Genomic DNA, 21,822 nt, shown 5'->3' on the forward strand with positions numbered 1-21,822 from the left:
TTTCCTATTTCTTGGGTATAGTGACAGGCTATGTTCAAGACAAAAAGTGTAGCCTGGTGTTGTGATTTTTAAATCTCAATGGGCTACATTAGGCAACTAATGGGCCTGAAACAAGGCCTGTGCAGCCTGCTTATGTTTACCCTTGAGCATGAAACTATCATCTTGTAGAGACTACTGACAGGTTTGCGCACAGAGGGCTAATAACATCCTTGCTGAAGCTGGCTCAAGGTCTGATAGCAGAGATATGCACAGGGAGATCATTCCATATGCGGACCATAGATGGTACGAAAGATATTTGATGGCTGACAAAGTGTGATTGTGGTATCTAACTTTAAAAAGAATAGAAACACTTACCAAGACAGCCTCAGGTCTGTCATTACCCTGCTTCTTACATGCCTCCACAAACTGGTCCCCATTGATACCTATGTCCTCAAGAAAACTATCTAGCAAGAATTGCACCTGTAGATAATAATCAAACAAATCTGATTAACAAGTTGAGAACACACATACTCTAAAGAGCACACTCAATTTTGTGTACTCCCCACCCCCATGTGTGGAGTTTTCATTGTGGAGTTTTTAGCAACAAAGCCATCTCAAGCAGTACCTGTGTCCTTCAATTTGTTCATTGGTTCGTAACAAACGCTTGGTAAAACACCGCACAAACTTTGAGATGTGTAGTGCAACAAGTAGGGGTGCCGGTGTGTGTGTGCGTAATTTGTAAACACTGTCAATTGAGGACTCACATTATCCTTCTTGATCCTGTCATACCTATCACCTATTAGGGGCATTTCATTTTTGAAATGTACTTGCTCAATTAGCATTTTGTGAAAATTTTATTATGAACTTCTTCAATTGACCTTTTTATTTTAGTCTATGGAGATAAGGATTAGAGAAGGCTGGAAAGAGTGCCAAAGCCTCATCTTAGACCATTAGGCACTTAAAGAGACAAAAAATAACTTCATACAATTGTGCAGCAAAATTGGCATCGAATGCTCCTTGAGCAAGTATTAATATAATTAAATACCTTTGAGGAGGGGGCTATAGCAAAAATAAAATAAAAATGTCCCATACCATAGTGGTTATGAAACAAAGGTGCTAAGCTGATTGATTCTTAACTCCAAAGCCAAATTAACAAAGTTAATAAACATTTCAATAATAAGAACTTACTATGGTTTTGTATTCTTCATGTAGCTCTCTGTATGCCTTTTCTTGTTCTTTGTAAGCCTTCTCCTTTTCCTTTTCTTTACTGGCCTCTAAATGATCTGGATCAAAAACTGAGAAAGAAAAAGTACAGAGAAACAAAATTCAATACAGTTGATTTAAAGCAATGTGTGATTTGCTCACAAGGATTTCTACCTTTCAATTTCTACCTTTTGCTTAGGTTTTGATTAAAACCAGGGATCCCTATTTTATTCAGTATAGAGCTAGCTGTTTGAATTTGTATAGAGCTAACAATTTGGATAGTTGATTTGTTTTATCCAGCTATCCTTTTTGTTAACTCTGTTTTCATGTATACATGATTATGAATTCTTGCTTGTAATTTATGTGTTTTTGCACCTTGGATTAGATTTCATTAATGGCGCATGGTACGAGAGGTTGCGGGTTCGAACCCTGGCGGTGCCTAGTGCACTCTCGTGGAAAAAAATTAAGTTAGCTTGAAATTCCTCAGGACAAGGAACTTACTGCTAATTTGTCTCGTTGTAACCCTTACGAAACTCGGGGAGCTGATCCTGGTTGCGAAGGTTATTTGTGGAATGTCTAGGGTGTGTGCTCTTGAAGCAGCAAAGTCCCTGGTTTATGGAATATGGAATGATGTGGGGCCGTAGTGGTCAGCAACAACCTGTGAAGTGTGCTGAGGCTTGTGGATCAACGTCTAGGCGTTGTGCCTGTGCGTAGCGCACTATAAATCACTGCGCTTTTTTTTTAAGCGGCTAAGTGGTTTTCTTTCATTTTACCTTACTATTAGCTTTAATACCCAGGTGTTACAATATGATGATACTTGCCTTTTGTTTTACAACTTTTGTCAAGTGGTATTTATAACCAGGGGAAGAGACCTGAACCTTCTCAGTCAGACCCTTAATTAGTACTCACACACCCATCCCCAAAAATTGAGTGCATCCTTCGTTTAAAAGAGCACAAAATTAGCCTAGCCCAGAAATCTTCTATTGAAGGATTATATACCACTTTATTCTGTAAGAATGTTTACCTAGGAACCAAGGGAGAACAGTGCCAGTGAATTGATTGGTCACCCCAGGTTAAATAAGAAATAAATAAATAAATAAATTTTACAGTTTTAGCTGCTTTCCTCAATGGAGTCTTTACACTAGTCTAACTCATGAATATCTTACAAAAGGATACACCAAATATTTAAACTGTTCATCATTTATGCTTCTTTTGTATCTCTTCTTTTTTTTTTAAATGTTAAGTCTACAGTGTGAAACAAGTTGCATTTGTAAAACAACTGCTTCCTCTTTTATTTTGGCATGAATAACAAATGAATAAACAAATAAATAAATAAAACAATTAAAAAAAGGTCTCTTTCAATTGAATATGTGTGAGTCACATCATATTTTTCAAAGCATCAACCCTAGGAGAAATGCATTATGTGCTTTTAACATTCTCATCAAAGAGACAACTGCTATATATGTATTGAAGTTGAATTAATTAATTAATAAAGTCTCTTTCAAATTTTGAATATGTGTGAGTCACATCATATTTTTCATAGCATCTACACTAGGAGAAAAGCATTAAATGTGCTTTTAACACTCTATAAGACACAACTGCTATACATGTATATCTTGGAGTTGAATCAAACAAACATATACACTAGAGTGCCAACACTGCATGTGTAGCTATGTGATGGCCAACATTAGCAACTGCTACAATTTGTAGTGCTGACAAAAATAAATTAATTACTTCTACACTAAACTGTAGCAATGTGATGACAAAAATAAGCACCTGCAGTATTTGCAGTACTCTGAATAAGGCAAAAAATGATAACAATTCATCAATCTTTAATGAACATATGCCATTAGTTCAGTTGTCATGGCAACAAATCCCAAATGAGTTCAATTTTGACGTATGCTGGCAGGATAGTACTGTCTCTGGTGTAGATCATTTTATGCATGATACAGCTGTACAGAGATGTACTTCATCATAGATTATCAAAAAAACATGCATTGTTTTTCCTGTATTATGTAAAAAATTGATTGGCATAACCCAACCGACCTTTAAAAAAACTATAATCCAAACCTTTTTATTGAATTTTCACAAAAATTTAAATATTTGTCCTCAATGCTACTGTTAGAAATTAAGAAACACAATATTTGTTTATCTTAGTATAGAGTGTATGCAATAAACCCAAGCGGAACGAGAGTTGCTAAGTAACCGCTACCCGAACCATAAACACATGCATGATCAGACAACGAGTGTTCAATTTCCCCATAGCTTCCACGTTGTACACATGTCAGTCGAATTTGCCGGTGTTGGTTTGTTTGTCCTCCAAGTTGCAACATTGTTCACTTTGTGTTGAACATTGTCGTGGGCCTCACTGTAATAACTCAAAGATAACGGTGATCATCATTTCAAGAGGTAACTCGACCGATTAAGCTAAACAAACTATGGGGAGGAATTTTATGCATGAGCAATCACATCAATGACGTAGTAATGAATACCCTCTATTGCTTTTTTTTTGCATATTTCCATATTTTCTCTAGTTTTTGGCAAGTCTTCATAGACAACACAGTGGACACATTGACCCCTTTACAACAGGAGCACCATCAGGGTTTTCTTTAAGCATTTTGCAGAAGGTGTATTTTCAAATTTTTTTGACCCTTTCAATTGTGAATTTTTCCTCTGAAGGAGCCAAAAACATTGCCCAAGGGCTATTTTTATAATATTATTTTTGAAGACATTTTTAACAATATGTGTGTTTTTGGAGCCTTAGGCGTAGATCCGGAGGGGGGTGGGTGGGGGGAATCTCCCCCAATATTTTGCTAGGGGATGGTCCATACAATCATCCCCAAATGTTGATGCCTGTATGTGGGTTTCTGACCAAATTAACCTCATATTTGGCCATTTTAGCCCCAAAAGTGCAAATTTATTCCACTTTTGCACCATATTTCAACAGTTTAGCTTCAAAATGGCAAATTTTTTGTAACATAAACTTATTCTTTTTCCAAAAGGTGCTGGATTCACTATACTTCAAGACATTTTTTCACCCCGAGTCAAAAAAGAAATCTACTGTTTGGAGCACTGGCGGATCTAGAGCAGTCAGAAGGGGGTGGGGGAAATTTTAGATGATTTTTAAATGAGCAGTCCATGGAGTTTTTTGTGGACGGCAAGTTGTCAAAAGCAGAAGTGAAAGTGGCCATTTGTTTATCAACTACGCAGGGTGATGTTTCCCCCTTGGAACTTGGACAATTTTGCAAAATGAAGCCCTAATTGAAGCGATTTGGTGGACCATTTAGTCACTATTACTGTGTAAAATTTAAGTTTGAACAGTTGAAAAGCCGAAAATTGTGAAATGACGGTCCATAAAGCATTTCGTTGTCATGTTTTCCCCATTAGACCTATAAATTGTGTTAAACATAGGGCCTAAATTGGCAAATGTCGAAAGCAGAATTGCGAAAATGGTCACTTGTTTTAAATCCACTACGCATGGGGGTGTCTGAGGGGGATGTTCCCCCCTGAGAGGGAAAATTTTGCAAAATTAAAGTCCAATTGAAGACATATTTGGTGCATCATTTTTAACAGAAAAAAGGACCCAAACCCAATTTGCAAGATTTCAAACTGACACTATACAATTTTAGAGACTAAATATCATTAAAACATACATGGATCGATGCTGACAAAATGTGATCGGCCCTACATATATCGTGATTAGGTCCTAAATGCCAAAAGCCGAGAATAAATGCACAATATCAGGTGTTTCTCGGTTCAAATCTTGCAATATCTGAACGCGTACATTTTCAAGATTTTGTATGCATTGGACTTTGGGACTATGGATTTGAAGGAGCCAGAGAAAAGTGTCTGAACGTGTAAATATGCGTGTTTTGTGTGTTAAAGTAAATCCTGAGCACCATGATGGTACAAATGCCTCACCTGAATTGAGCATTTACAACTGGAAATTTATGCAATCTGGTTCAAACTTTAAGGTGGCTGTGTACTCTCAGACATGCATGTAGTAAAAGTGCAATAACTTTGTAATTATTCGCGCAAGACATATAAAAGTATACATTTTTAAGAAGGCAAGACATCAATAAATCTTAATATAAATACCGATTTGAGGTAAAAACAACAATTCTGAAGAAAATCACAAAAAAGTGAGTTTTTGGCAATATTTGTAAGGTACATCATAACAAAAAACACTCTTTCCAAAATATTTTATTTTGTTTTTAGCTCAATCTTGAGGCTCCATTCCAAAAAGCGGTTTTTTATTTTTTTGATATTGGCCTTATTTTTTGAGATATTGACCATATAAGGTATCAAATTGAACTTTTAAAATTCACAAGCGCCTATTTGCACAAAATGATGCCTAAAATCGGAAATAGACCAAAATATAAAAAATGAGAAAACCGTTTCTTGAGTCGATCATGCTTTTTACGATGATCATATTTGCTTACCTATAGATGCTGTATTTATTGAGTTATCGTGTACCTAAATCGTCATTTTACCGAGAAAATGAACATTGAAATAATGGCCGTTGAAGTTTAAAGTGGTCACATTTTGCACTTTCATCGAATCTCACAGGAGAATGCGGCAGTTTTCGTTTTTGTACCTTATATTACGTGAACATCGGGTAAATCCACAGCCCCTTGAGAAGTTTGAGCGAAATCCATTTATAACTTGATATTTAAATCGGGGGAGAGAACTTGAAAAAACCCACATTTTATCAGCTAAAAGCGGAGCCATTTGACCACTAGGTTTTTGTGAAATCAGTGCTTCCGTGGTGTTTCCATTTGATGCGCGCATGCATATAAGCGTCAGCGTAGCGTAAGCGTATTTGTGCGTTAACAAATTGCGCGATACGTTGTTTGCAGCGTGTACCCTGCTGGTTCAACAAAGATTTTCTTTCCTTTTCAATTTCAAACACGAGTGGAATAGTGAAATAAAATCCTTAAAATATTGCAGTTGGAGTTTACAAATCTGGATTTTCATTCCTTGTATTTATAAAAAACATAACAAAGTACAAACATATCAAAAAAACCTCAATTTTGCGAAAGAAACAATGTCTAGAGTACACAGCCGCGTTAATAAACAGTCCCCTACTTTTAATACAAACTCTTTTTTGCAACATCTTTGGCAATAAAGATTTAAACCATAGCGAGATATGGGCGACCAATCACAAGGCAGATCCATTTAAAGATGCATTACATCATGGCCAATTTTAGTAAAGGCCAGAAATTGGCCTAACTCTCCATAGAGTCCCGTGTTAAAAATCTGGGTTGTTATTGATGGGGTTAATTCCAACTGGCTTCTTGATGTGTCAGGGGTGCCTCAAGGACCAATATTAGGGCCTATGCTTTTTCTTTTATACATTAACAATATGCCAAGTGTTGCCCAGGATTCTTCTTTAGCTTTGTTTGCAGACTCTAAATATTATGAATTTTACGTCTCTGTCGTCTCTGATTGTCACATGTTCCAAAGTGATATTGAGGCATTATCTGATTCAAGCAAAACATGGGATCTCCATTTTTATCCCTCTAAATGCCCGATCATATCAATCGCCAGTATTGTTATTTCACTTCAGAAAATTGATTTCAATTCTATTCAAATTCAATTCTTTCTACACCTGGAGTGTTGATTCAATTCCAATTCAATCCACCTTGCTTTAGAATTAATTCAATTCGATTCCAATTCAGTTTTTCAATTTCAAATTCATTTCATTTCAATTCCAATCCAATGCAGTGAAATTAACAGCTAATCAATTTCAATTAATGTTAATGATGGTGAATGTCTGTGACCTATAGTTTTTGATCTATGGCCCTTTCAAATTCACATATGGACTAAAATAGCATGTTTTTGTCAATTTTTCCAATATTAGGCTGAAAATGGTACTTTTTTGTAATTTTAACAAAATTTTCAGTGTTTGGAAAGTGGGAACTTCACATATATTATGGATATATTATAGCACTTTCATTTTAAGCTAGTTGTAGATCCACTGGTAGCTCGGTTTCCATGGCAGAAGCAATTATATCGTCAATTTTACTACTTTCAATGCAGCAAAATCATTTTAGTCATCATTTTACTGCATTGAAAGTAGATAAATTGCTGCTACCACGGTAGTGGGCATACTAGTGGATCTTGAAATAGCTTAACATTAAAGTACAATTACATGTTCATATTATTAAGTGAAGTTCCCACTCTCCAAAAACTAACAAGTTGGTTAAAATGGCCATAAAGGACCATTTTTGGCGTAATATTGAAATATTGAACAAAAACATGCTATTTTAGTCCATATATGAATTTGAAAGGGCCATAGATCAAAAACTATAGGTCACAGACATTCACCATCATTAACTTTTTTATTCAGAATAACTAGATTGACATAATGACATATTTTTTAAATCAATAAGATTTATATTTATTTTTTTCCCCATGCAAAAATTACATTTTTAGCTCAAAAATGTCTGAAATAGCACAAAAATATGGTTTTTGCCATTTTTTTATATTTTAGCGTTGTGCTGTGACATTTTTATTCACCAGTGTTAGACATCAATGTAATATGTAACATCTACAATAGAAATGAAATTTCTACTCAATTTATTTTGAAAGTTACAGCTATTTTAATATTTGACATTTTGGGCAAAAATGGAAAAAATCTAAAAAACACATTTTAACCCCAAATAACTCCTAAATTACACAGTAACGTGCAACTTTTGAAAGTGGGAAATGTTATATTATTGATCAGTGATATAATAGCTATATTTTCATGTATAAACCATCCTCTACCCAGAAAGGGAGAACGAAAACTACTTTCTGAAGCACTTAGCAAGCCTTGTCCCATGGTCTATGGGGGTGTCTGAGGGGGATGTTCCCCCCTGAGAGGGAAAATTTTGCAAAATTAAAGTCCAATTGAAGACATATTTGGTGCATCATTTAAACAGAAAAAAGGACCCGAACCCAATTTGCAAGATTTCAAACTGACACTATACAATTTTAGAGACTCGCAATCATTAAAACATACATGGATCGATGCTGACAAAATGTGATCGGCCCTACATATCGTGATTAGGTCCTAAATGCCAAAAGCCGAGAATAAATGCACAATATCAGGTGTTTCTCTGTTCAAATCTTGCAAAATCTGAACGCGTACATTTTCAAGATTTTGTATGCATTGGACTTTGGGACTATGGATTTGAAGGAGCCAGAGAAGTGTCTGAACGCGTAAATACGCGTGTTTTGCGTGTTAAAGTAAACCCTGAGCACCATGATGGTACAAATGCCTCACCTGAATTGAGCATTTACAACTGGAAATTTATGCAATCTGGTTCAAACTTTAATAAACAGTCCCCTACTTTTAATACAAACTCTTTTTTGCAACATCTTTGGCAATAAAGATTTAAACCATAGCGAGATATGGGCGACCAATCACAAGGCAGATCCATTTAAAGATGCATTACATCATGGCCAATTTTAGTTAGGCCAGAAATTGGCCTAACTCTCCATAGAGTCCTGTGTTAACAATCTTAACCGCAAGGCAAAGTCAGTAGTCTACTTGGGAAGCTAACAAAGAGAGGGAGTAGGGTGACTGAAAAGATCAGATGTGAAAATCTATCAATTGTGCACACATTAATTAAATCAGAGTTTTAAGCTTAAATACAATATCCAGAGTATGCACAATGGGCAAGTGGACTACGGGGTAGTCTAACCTCTTCATGACCTTAGACCTTAGTATGACCTCTGATTACTTTGGTATATATATCTCCCACACCTCCAAACTTATTTCTAGTAAAATTGAGCAATTTGTTGTGTACACATTATAGTGGGATATTTTCCTTGGATTAATTCTGGACAGTTCTCAGTGAGTCTTTAATTTGCATTTCCAAATTATATTCACATGTGTAATAAATATTTTTGCGGGTTGAAAATTTTGACCGTATTGTCCTTCACACTCCACTTGACCTTTGCCAAATGAAGTTTTTTAAACACCCTTGGTAATTATCTTTCTATACTTCCAGGTGACAAAATTAGATTTTAGTATTTTCACATATTGAACTCATTTGACCCCAAGATGACCATTGAACTCAGCATCCGTTGGGTCACCTTAAGAGCCCTACTCAATGATCATTGTTACCAAGTTTGAGTTCATTAGTAGAGATATATTATTTGAAGTGGCATTATTTCACAAAACTTTTCAGCACATACAACACATACATACACAACAAACAGCAATACTGATTTTTTCTTTCTCACATTATTTTTTTTGTCAGGGGTCACCAAAGGGTCGGTCATGTGTGTGACATCAGACGGATGCAAGTTTTTGGATTTAAAATTCATTTGTAAATTTCTGTGAATGTTACCACGACCTACATGGCTTCACTTTAACAGGAAGGAAGCAATGGGTTGTTATTGATGGGGTTAATTCAACTGGCTTCTTGATGTGTCAGGGGTGCCTCAAGGACCAATATTAGGGCCTATGCTTTTTCTTTTATACATTAACGATATGCCCAGTGTTGCCCAGGATTCTTCTTTAGCTTTGTTTGCAGACTCTAAATATTATGAAAACATCTCTGTCGTCTCTGATTGTCACATGTTCCAAAGTGATATTGAGGCATTATCTGATTCAAGCAAAACATGGGATCTCCATTTTTATCGCTCTAAATGCCCGATCATATCCATCGCCAGTATTGTTATTTCACTTCAGAAAATTGATTTCAATTCTATTCAAATTCAATTCTTTCTACACCTGGAGTGTTGATTCAATTCCAATTCAATCATCATCATCATCATCTTTCGATACTGTGCAGAAACCTCCGCTGGAGTATACTCGCACATTAGTTGTGGTGCATTCAAGTAAGTGCAGTCAAAGAGTGCTGATCCTATATACAAGGTGAATGTGCAGCTTAAAAAGGTGACTGGAAAGTGGACTGGTTAGGTGAAGGAGACGCCACACACTCTGGACTTGAAGACGTCTAGGGTTGCCGACTCAACAACTTCCTGGGGCAAGGCATTCCACTGACGGAAAGTGTCGGGGAAGAAAGAGCCTTGCAGTAAAGCTGTGCGGAAGAATGGAACATGGAAGCTCTGAGAGTTGCCCCTGGTGGTGGTGTTTGAGGGTATCAGCTGGCTGTCAGGAATGTCAATGAGATGGTTGACGATTCGGTACATCGTGGCTTTGGAGATTGCTCTTCGTTGTTGTAGAGATTCCCATCCGAGGTCATTCAGCATGCATATGGATGTAACACTGCTTTCTCGGGAGTAGTCGTTCATGATCCACCTTGCTTTAGAATTAATTCAATTTGATTCCAATTCAGTTTTTCAATTTCAAATTCATTTCATTTAAATTCCAATCCAATGCAGTGAAATTAACAGCTAATCAATTTCAATTCAATTCTGAGCATACATTTCAATTCCAATTCAATTCCAATTCCAATACAGTTGCAGTTAGTGTTAATTGACCAAAGGCACACTGCAAAAACTGTGTCTAGAGATTGAACACTTTTTTGTCCTTGATTTGTAAACACATGTAAAATCTAAACACAAATGTCAAACTTCAAAACATCAAGTGTTTATTATCTAAACACAAGGCATCAAATTACTAAACATGTTTAGCATTATTTTAGACATGTTTACAAATTGAGGACAAGATGGTGTCTAGAATGGTGTTTAATATCTAGACACTGTTTTTGCAGTGCATGTTTTAAATTTTACTACCACTTGTATGTACATGTACTTGTCACAAAAGCATTTCAACAGTACAGAAGATACTATATTGTTATGTTAACTCACTTTTCACATTCAAACAACGCGAGTGATCCTTGACCTCTAGGTCCTATTTTATGAAACTTTGGAACATCTTAGTTCTTAGGTGACTGATTTCCTAATATTTGCCTTAACTTCTTGTCCACTATGCACATTATTTTCTAACCTTAAGGTATGTGGTACAATCGATAATGGGACTCTGTTCCCACACTGACCTCAAAGATGTCAAAAATCAAGGTTTTGAATGATACTATTAGATAGCCCCTACTTGTCTCCTGTTCCTCCTAACATTTTACACCCAAAATCTTTGTACTTGAAAAAGTGTGAAAAAAGCTGTGAAATATATAAGCATTTTCTTTACTGTTTTTCTCACAATTAGTTCAAATGTACTGACTTTTGAGCATAAAAATTTGGAGCTTAAGAAAAATAGGGGCTTTATGATTAGTGCCAAAAGTTTGAGATCTTTGGCAAGATGGGGGGATCTCATACTCACAGCATCGATCATATCAAGCAATTTAAAACATTGGAAATGCTAAGAATCAATTTGCATCATATTAGAAGATATTAGTGTATTTTTGCTAAATTTGTAATGTGTGTCTCTCATTTGAATAGACCTGGAAGTGTATCAGAATTCAGAATGGGGGAAGGGCACTTTTTACAGGTGGAATGATCTGGAATCACAGACATCTGCTTGTGAATTGAAATGCTGAATTGAAATCAAAGCTGAATTTCATTTCAATTTCACTTCATTCTTCATCACTCAACATGATTTCAATTCCAATCCAATTCAATTCTTCATTGCTCACGATGATTTCAATTCCAATCCAATTCATGCCCAAGTCCACGCATTGCGATTCCAATTCAATTCCAATGCATTGAAATTAAAATCGCCCAAATTTCATTTCAATTCAATGCCATTTCAATGCATTTAATTAACATTATCTTGCACCAGAATATATCATGTCTCCTCCAACCATATAACCCTCCTTGTATGCTCCATTCCAGTGACAAATCAATTCTCTGCGAACCTCGTTCAAAACATGCATGGGGGGACAGGGCTTTTTCAATTGCATCACCACGTCTCTGGAATAGGGTACTCTGCCAACCCACATTAAATTAAGTACGGTACATCTTTAGCACAGTTTAAAAGTTCTTTGAAAACTCATTTAATGAAAGAAGCATTTAACTGATGTGCATCACCATATTTTTGTTGTTCATGTGTAGACTTAAATAAAAGTTGTAATGTAAATTTTTATTATGTAGTGTTAAGATAATCTCTGTATGTATCGAGCTTTGAGCGCCATTGATTTGGTGGAGATGTGCACATTAGAAATTCACATTATTATTATTATGCTTCACACGCATTTAGTACCACAAACTTATTCTGTCGCTGAAAAGTGTTGGATTCACTATATTTAAAGAATTTTTTCCAACCTCATCCCCCAATCATGTCTGACATCAAAAAGAAATCTACATGTACGCCACTTATGGTGAAAAATTTATGTGTAATTTTCAATAATTTATGGAGCAACGATTTCTTCGTATAGACGGCTAAGTAAGTATACATGTGAATGCACATTAAACACACACACATCACTTGTTGGAACTCCCGGTTGGAGCCGGGAGTTTCAATTATATGATATTGGAATGGAAAGGGGACTGGCCCAGTTCCAATAATTGAAACTCCCGGCTCCGACCGGGAGTTCCAACAGGTGCTGTGTATGTATTTAATGTGCATTCATATACACACTTAGCCGTCGGTACGAAGAAATCGTTGCTCCAAAAATGATTTCAAATTACACATTTGTAATCATTTTTCACCGGAAAATATGACATGAAAACACAGGTGAACAATGTATGAATATATGGAGAGGTCAAACAGGTTGTTAATTATTGTCAATATCAATATTTTGCAACATTTATGAAATCAATTAACACTGAAGACACCCTATGGTACCTGCTACAACTTGAGAACAAGTCCTCAAACTTTCAAAATTTGTAGTTACTACAACTGGGACTGGTAGGAGCCGTGAGTTCCAATTATTGGAACTATAGCCAAAATAACAATTTCTGGATCATGAGAGTATGTATCTTCTGAGTCAGCGTACTTTCCATAGAATAACACGATCGCGCGACCTGCATGACCGAACCTTGACCTTGCCTAGCAACGACCGTGTGATTGGCCAATTCTCAAAAGCTGTGTTTGTGACGTAAGTGCCGGTATTTGCGTAGTACGGTACGCTCGATGCAAATAACTGCGTACCGTACCCAAGTTGGCTCTCATGATCGAGAATTTAATATTTTGGCTATTCCGTCGATCCGTGCCACGTCACTTCCGGTTGACGATGCGACTCAAATTTGATTGAAAACAAGTCCTTGGTTCGATTTTTTGTTGATGATTTCTCTTATTTGTGTTGTGTATATTTCGATCGCAAATAGTCAGTGGAATCAAACAAGTTCCTAAGTTTTCAGAGTGGAAGTTACTTTATTTATCGTTTTATATATATTAAATGACAAACCGACAATTAAATTCCATGGTCGAGTGTTGGTTTTTCCGAAATTGACGATGTTGTCACGCCAGTCTCCTTCACAGCTGCTTTCTGTTGTTGATTACAAACCGTGAGCCACGTGAAGCTTGGGCCCAAGACTACAAGCTGGACCGACAGAATAGGACTGGTCACACTGTACGTGCTGTGCTAGTCCTGCCAGCAAGACTTCAGTCTTGATCATAAACATAATGACATCTACCGGGGTACGCATTTATGAAAAAGTCTGGAAAAGCGCGTAAAATTGGACAAAAACACCTGAAAATGGGCTGAAAATAAATAAAACTGCAGGAATTTTGACATCAAAAAAGACTGGTTCCAGTATTTCCACTAGAAAATCCCATGCTTGATAGAGTGCACTGTAGTCTATAGAAAAGTTATCAAATTCGTGGACATCATGGAACATACATTAGGTATGCTAGGTGAATTCAAATTTGCCATCAAACTGCATCATTTTACATATCAAATTAAAGCCCTTGAGTAAAAAAAGCCAAAACTGAAAACATTTTTGTCATAGCACTTTCCGTAACAAAGTTACATCTTGTCACAGATTGACTTTCATCAAAAAGATTCTGCTAGCAAAATTCCCCAAAACGGCATTTAGGGGTGGTTATAGATCCTAGTCTCATGGCGAGAGCAGCTTTTTTTAATGGAACTGCTATCAAAATCCCTCTAAAATTCCATGTGCAACTTGATTATCACCATAAAAAATCATATATTTGGGTCAAGTGAAGTATAGAAAACATATTTATGTAGGTTTCCTTCACCGACCTATTCTTGAAAAAAAATTCAAATTTCTATGTAAATATGCATTGTGTTTGGGCCCCGGTTTCGGCAAATTTCGCTGACTAGCAAATGTGTTAACTGAGGTTTGCCTTACCCTGAGTAAAGATAGTCACTTGTGCTGAGCATCAAATTGGTCACTTATCGCTCACTGTTCAAAATGTGACATCTACACCAATTACAGTCCCGAAACTGTCTACTTTTTAGCCGACCTCAATTCGAAACATTTAGTGATAGTTAAAAATGCGATCCCCAACCCTTTGGTTACCTTTGGGCGAATTTGCCGAAATCTCCATGAGTCTCCGTGTCTGAAATTCCACGGTACAAACATCGAAAATGTAGCAATTCTCAGTTCCGGTGATGATACTATATCCGCATCGCTGTTTTCATACATGTATGAATATATGCATATCTCTGACCCAAAAAAAAAAAAAAAACGTGGCGTTGATTTCAACCAATCCGATCCACCGTTTAATAAGCAGCTTGATACTGGCGTCATATCTGAGGTGACCAGGAGGCAGGAGCTACCATTTTGGTAAACTGAACTCGACTCGCAAATGCGTTCTTTTGGTTCACATAAATCGAACAAAATTTTCAATAACGGGTAATAGTATGATTTCAATTTTTTATTAATGAAGTTACTTGTAGTTTTGAGGAATGACAAAGTTGTTTTTGGAAACTTAGATGTTTGTTTCAACTGATGATGTAGGATCGCAATTAAGGTGAGTGAATTCGTGAAGAGATAATTTGCTTGTTTGAGTGATAGTAGGATACGGGATGTAGGCTAGTCCTCTGTGTTTGACCGGCTCTGACGCTCAATTCACGACGTCTCAATTCGTACCTGCTTACCAGACAGCAATACTGTGTATTGCTGTATGGAACCAGATATAGGTTTGCCTGGGATACCTACATACACTTTGCGTGGCTGTGCGTAGTAAGCAGTTGTACGCAGATAGCCTCGCTAATATGGACGCATAGAGTAGCATTGTACGCGCGTGTAGTTAGCAGGAGTAGTCGCGGAGTGTAACAAGCGTAGTTGAATGTTCCACGATGTCCACGAATTTGATAATTTTTCTATAGGTATGACGAGTTACAGTTACTGGAATTGGAACTACGTGCTGTGCTAGTGCCGTACTATTACACTGACTTTCGTATTCGGCGAGGAGGACGATTTCGACCTCCTCGTTTGTTTACAAACAGAGAGGTAGACAAAGGGGCCTGTCAAACCTGTTCCGCTTGTCCAAACACTCAAGTATCAAAAGGATGGTCCACAATAGAGACTAAATCAGTGATTCACGCAACATGAATAGGGGATTAAAAAACTGTGAAGTAGCACCATGTGCTTCTATTGTCCAATTTGCCATCAAGATTTCGAATGAAAACAGTTCAGACCCAGTACACGATAATGTCAGAAATTAATCATTTGTTCTGGGTCCGATTATTCGGACTAGTGCTGTGTAGACTGCGGAACTCAGTCCTCAATAGTCAGTCATTTATCTTTTGGTCGTTATATGACTATCATTGAGGACTGAGTTGTTATAATATATCTTCCGAGGTGCAATTTCAGACAATAGCTGGGGATTAGTGGGGCAGAGGTTATCTATTGAATCCTTTCATGACCACTGAAGCATAGTCAAGTCTGCCAAGGACACTCGGCACAAATTGAAAGACCATGTGAACTCTCGACAAAAGAATGTATGCATGTCAGGTCATCGACACCAATTTGGTGTTTGTTATGACACCAATTTGGTGTTTGTTATGCACCTCGAAATATGTACCTTAAAGTCATAATGTACAATCTTTTTTCAGAATTTACCTTTATTTTTTTCAAAACCGATTTTTTGGCATATTTGTAATACTTACACATGTTCTAACTTAAATCTATGAGCAAGCTGTCAAATTCAGCCTATTTGTAGTAAAACGGGACGATTTTCTGTTGGTCCGACATAAAGTCATAATTTTTTTAGAAATATGACTTTATGTAAACCACGATCATAAACCGTAGTCTCGTACAAAACTAGCTTAGTTACGCTCCCTCCACATGTGGAGGGCGTAACCAAACTTTGGCCGCATATAGGAGACTAACTCTGAAGCCGCTTTTCGCTGTCCTAATCCAAATAGTGCGAGATGTTTGAGTGATAGAGGTGAAGATTATGATGTTGTTTCTTTGCAAATTCCCAATGTTTTTCGCGTCCAAATGTATTGGGAACTTTCATAATGATTGTATATTATCATTTTAGAAGAAAAAAAGAAAAATCTAAAAATTTAAAAAGATCGTACATTAAAGGTCCGTAACCCGATCGACAGCATCATCCCTGGATGATCCCCCCGATTTTTTTCATTGTTGATGAGGTTTTGGTATCACATAATAGATACTATTTTTCTCATTACTATCCTGAAATTTGGCGCTCCAAGTCGATGTATTTCGGAGAAATCATAAAACACAGCGGCTTTTACAGGCTACCGGTTTGTAAACAATGATAAATACTTTGGATTTCTGAGTCGGGAATTATGAACGAAATAGCTCGAAATATCAGTCTCCTCAACAGCTACTTTGGTTTCGCGTCATACACATTCTGTGAAAAAGCGAACCACACTAACTGCTGAGGAGACGCGTCTAAACGGTGTGCCGTATTTAATTATAAAATTTCCACGATGGAGGCAGCGGGCGATTAGCTCAGTCGGTTAGCGGCTTCATGTTTCTACCGAGAGGTACCGGTTCAAAATCCGATGCGGAATAGTTTTTTTCCTCTCCATTTTTAACCCAAACTTTTTTATATTCATTTGAAATGTACATATTGCAAGGGAAATTATATTTTGTTTCCTTTTTTTCTGAAACGGTACGAAAAAAACAAAACAGCAATATGAATTGAATGGACCGATGGAGATGAAGCAAACTAGTCCGAATAATCAGACCCAGAACAAAATATTAATTTCTGACATGATCTTGTACATGGGTCTGAACTGTTTCCATATGAAATCTTGATGGCAAATTGGACAATAGAAGCACATGGTTCTACGTGACAGCTTTTTAATCCCTATTCAGGTTACGTGAATCACGCTATTGTGGACCACCCTTCTGATACTTGAGTGTTTGGACACGCGGAACGGTTTTTTGTCTACCTCTCTGTTTGTAAACAAACCAGGGAGGTCGAAATCGATCCTCCTCGCCGAATACGAAAGTCAGCGTACTACTATACTGAAATGCAGTAAACCTTAGACGAGCGCGTAGTGTAAGGATACATCGCATATTTACTGCGTTGCACGCACTTGTCTCTGATTGGCTGCTGAGGCGATCTGTTGTTGCCAGTGGAAATTTATGAATGAACTGTGCGCCGTCACGCGTTGTTAGCGCCGAATTTGCAACATCACGGTAGTCGCGCTCGTAAAAGGTTTGCTGCATTTTAGTATAATAGTACCCTGTGTAAAGATAGTCACTTGTGCTGAGCATGAAATTGGTCACTTATCGCTCACTGTTCAAAATGTGACATCTACACCAATTACAGTCCCCGAAACTGTCTACTTTTTAGCTGACCTCAATTCCGAAACATTTAGTGATAGTTAAAATCGATCCCCAACCCTTTGGTTACCTTTGGACGAATTTTTTGAAATCTCCAGCGGAGTCTCCGTGTCTGAAATTCCCGGTACAAACATCGAAAATGTCGCAATTCTCAGTTCTCGGTGATGATACTATATCCGCATCGCTGTTTTCATACATGAATATGCATATCTCTGACCCTGTAAGGTCAAAAAGCGTGGCGTTGATTTCAACCAATCCGATCCACCGTTTAATAAGCAGCTTGATACTGACGTCATATCTGAGGTGACCAGGAGGCAGGAGCTACCATTTTGGTAAACTGAACTCGACTAAATGCGTTCTTTTGGTTCACATAAATCGAACAAAATTTTCAATAACGGGTAATAGTATGATTTCAATTTTTATTAATGAAGTTACTTGTAGTTTTGAGGAATGACAAAGTTGTTTTTGGAAACTTAGATGTTTGTTTCAACTGATGATGTAGGATCATAAGGTGAGTGAATTAAAGTGAAGAGATTTGCTTGTTTGAGTGATAGTAGGATACGGGATGTAGGCTAGTCCTCTGTGTTTGACCGGCTCCGACGTCTCAATTCACAACGTCTCAATTCGTACCTGCTTACCAGACAGCAATACTGCGTATTGCTGTATGGAACCAGATATAGTATAATAGTAGGGATGACCAATGAACCATCAACTTGATTAGAACACTCCCATAGACATGCAGGGAGCTCAACTGTGCACTGCTTGCACATACATTTCTAAATTGATCTCACTCTTTTATTTTTCAATATTTTTCTGTAAATTTTCGGGAAGTTACTGCCAATTATATTTTGTAACTATCTTGCAAATTACAGCAACATAACTTATTTTGTTTTTCTGTAAGTGCGAGTCAAAATTGGTCCATCGCCATACAGTGCGCTTAATTGCCAGTGGCTGAGTTTAGCACTGCTCAAGAATGGCACAAAATATTCAAATCAGTAAGATCAGGTGAAAAACGTGGCCTACTGAGCTGTAATTTGGCACAGTTGCCAGTAATACCTCTATCATACCCTCTGTAAAAAGGTTAAAAAATTGAACAAGTAGATCTCGAGTTACAAATTAAATCACCAGCTTCCCTTTGGAATTTTTATATTCCTTTCAAATCATGTTAAGAAGACACCTTTCTGAACATAAATGTGAAGTTTCGTGCTCATTCGATGTATTGTTCACCTGATCTTAACCCTAAGCGTTTTCTTATATTTAGGCCTATAATATCTACAACTTGCTGCTGGCTATACCTTGTTTAGGACTTTCAAAAGAAGTACCTGAATGTGCAACCATGGAGGTATATAAATAAATGGAGAATGATCGCCAGAATTCTAATCTCCTAAGTGGAGATTATCCCGTTACCTCTATTCAATGAGTCACCAAACTTGAATAGACCAGCCACTTCAGCCAAGCTATTGATATCCACGATGGTTATGAGCCTCTACCATGGTTCATTGATTGTCACTCCCAAAATTTCCTCATAGGAATTGACCCTACATTGACCGTGCGGAAGCCTTGTAAAAGAGACTGTATAATGGCGTCAGCTAGTCAATCAGCTAGTTCAAAGTCACCAGTTTTGATAGCTTATAGTTTCAATGTATGATCGTGCGAAAACCCGCAGAAATTCGGATGTTCTGTTCTCAAGTTACTGAAACTGTTTTCTACACTAGTTGTGCCGTAACTTGACAAATATACTTAGTTTTCATGTTCATATATTAAGCTTTTAAGGGGTCTGAGGGAGTTCAAATATAGTGCAAATGAAAGCAAAAGCGTTTTTACCTTCCGATTGTGAAAAAATTATGTTGGGCCAATTTGGGCCATTTGAGTTACTAAGCGAGCAAAATTTACCGAAGTACTTGAATTCAAGCAAAAGTGATGATCAGACAATCTTTTCTAGAGAGAAATTGATATACGGAATGTATAGGCCCTATACATACTTTGTTTAAACAGTTTCTCATAGTTTAGTGTATGATAACCGTGATTTTGGTTGAAGCTTAGGGTCAAATTGATTGAGTCATGTTATTGTTTTTAAACTTTTAATTCTGTATTGTCATGAAATCGTATAGGCCGCCTAAATCATCATCAAGTTAAACTTCTCATTGTATAATAAATAATTATCAGTATTTAGGCCTAAATGATTATTAATATTATTAGGAGGCTATCATTTTCTTTGGAGGAGGGTTCCAAATATACGGGGGTCATAACTTTTGGGAAAAAAAGTCATAATTCAATTTTTCATGACCAAAATGTAGGAGTCACAAGATGACAACAGATAAGGTGTTTTTTTTCAAAAGACTGATTTCTTGATCCAATTTAAGCACTCAATTTTTGGCGAAAATGAGATTTTGATAGGCCTATCAAAATTTTATGAAACATGAGCACTTTCAATAAGTATAAACTTCATTTTACCCCATTGAAATCAATGGCCAGTGAAACAGACTTCACAATGTAATCAGCTTAGCATAATCAATATAAACCTGAAATTGCCTATTCAACAATAATTGGTCATAACCAACGTAGTACAAAAGAGGCTTGGCTGGATCATTCTCCATTTATTTATATACCTCCATGGTGCAACCATAACTGTTTCAAAATAGCCCGCGATAGTCATGCAGGTAACTCCGAGGTCAAGCATTGAATTGGTTTGAACAAAGATACTCATAATGTATTGAGTGCTACTTTGGTTTGAATGAGGAATACTACAGGAATACACATGAGCATGATGAGGATAATCTCTATTGTTGTGAATGAGTCAATGACCTTCAAAACTTAAGATTTTGTTTACATACACCTACTAATTGGTCATATTAAACCCAATAACATTGAAATTCTTGGTTGTGAAAAAAAGCTCACCTACTTAGTGCAATTTTGATTTTGTGCCATATCGGCTATCTTGGATGATTTTTGGCAAATGTCCTCTAAATGCATGATTTCAATGAAAAAAAAAAAAAAAATAAGTTATGCCAGTGACTAGTTAAGTGCCATTTCATAAGAAACCCTTTGATACTTTCACAATATGCTTGTTTCATGTTTGCAAATATGTTAAAATAAAGAAATATATAAAGGTAAATATATGCTTATGCCAATTTTGGACCTTGTCATTTTATTTCGTTCCAATGTGACCGGTCAGAATGGGAAACTTTGATAATTCATAATTCGAAAAGTTTTTGACCGATTTTGACCATTTAACCACCAAAATACTTCTGTTGATTAGTTCTACTCAGAAAACAATCTTTTGTAGCAATAGGGTCAACATGAAATTTTGATGGTTATCCCTAATAGTACGGCACTAGAAGCAAACATCAACATTTAACATCATTGCGTTCGACTAGAGCGCTCAATTAATAGAACGATAACATTTTAAGTAAGGAAGTTATTCTTTTACCTATGCACTTGGCATCCAAGAAACCTAGTACAGGTGTCCGCCAAATCGGGCTGACAAGAAATTGCACTATGCTGTCAACAATCCATCCTGAATCGTCCTCCATCTTGAATGTTTACTGCTGCCTTGGAGCCCGGATGCTTTTTAGGTGTTTCTGTTTTGTAAATTCAGTAAATCTAATACGACTGAGTATTAAATTGATACCATTTAAAAATGTGAAAGTGCTAGTAATTCAAATAACTCACTTTACAGATTATTTTAGTGAATGTTTCAATGAAATACCCGTAATAGTAACAGAATGATAAAACATTATATATTCAATATCTAGAAACTTAATTGATTAGAATAGAGGGCGCTAGGCCACTTTTTGGAACGGTCCCCTCAGGAACTCCGAACTCAGTACACCCTATTCAAGAAGAATACAGCACTATTAGTAGCTATTAGTTTGGAATTAAAAGAATATTATCAAGTTCTATAGGGAGATGAAAGAAAAAGTTCACTATGTTACTAATTTCTCTTTAAAAAAAGAGCCAAAAACATGCATTTTCGGCATGTTTTCTGACAATCGAGTCCCTGGAACCAGAGAAGATGAGATTCATCTTAGCTTCATCTTTTCTGCT

General features: G+C 36.7%; 1 protein-coding gene across 2 annotated transcripts in view; it reads right to left on the reverse strand.

The window, feature by feature from the left end:
* LOC140152982 (uncharacterized) overlaps positions 1-21,396 on the reverse strand; it is a 38,889-nt gene extending 17,493 nt beyond the window's left edge. The window contains exons 1-3 of one of the 2 annotated variants that reach the window (XM_072175542.1): positions 21,206-21,396; positions 1,168-1,274; positions 355-459 (exon numbers count right to left, since the gene is read on the reverse strand). In XM_072175542.1, the coding sequence (XP_072031643.1) occupies positions 355-459; positions 1,168-1,274; positions 21,206-21,308 (315 nt within the window). In that variant the 5' untranslated portion in view covers positions 21,309-21,396. The remainder of the gene's footprint in view (positions 1-354; positions 460-1,167; positions 1,275-21,205) is intronic. The other variant, XM_072175543.1, reaches the window with a different exon arrangement.
* Positions 21,397-21,822: the final 426 nt, after the last annotated feature.

The sequence above is a fragment of the Amphiura filiformis genome, chromosome 5 (assembly GCF_039555335.1).
Source record: "Amphiura filiformis chromosome 5, Afil_fr2py, whole genome shotgun sequence".
In the NCBI taxonomy this organism is placed as follows: Eukaryota; Metazoa; Echinodermata; class Ophiuroidea; order Amphilepidida; family Amphiuridae; genus Amphiura; species Amphiura filiformis.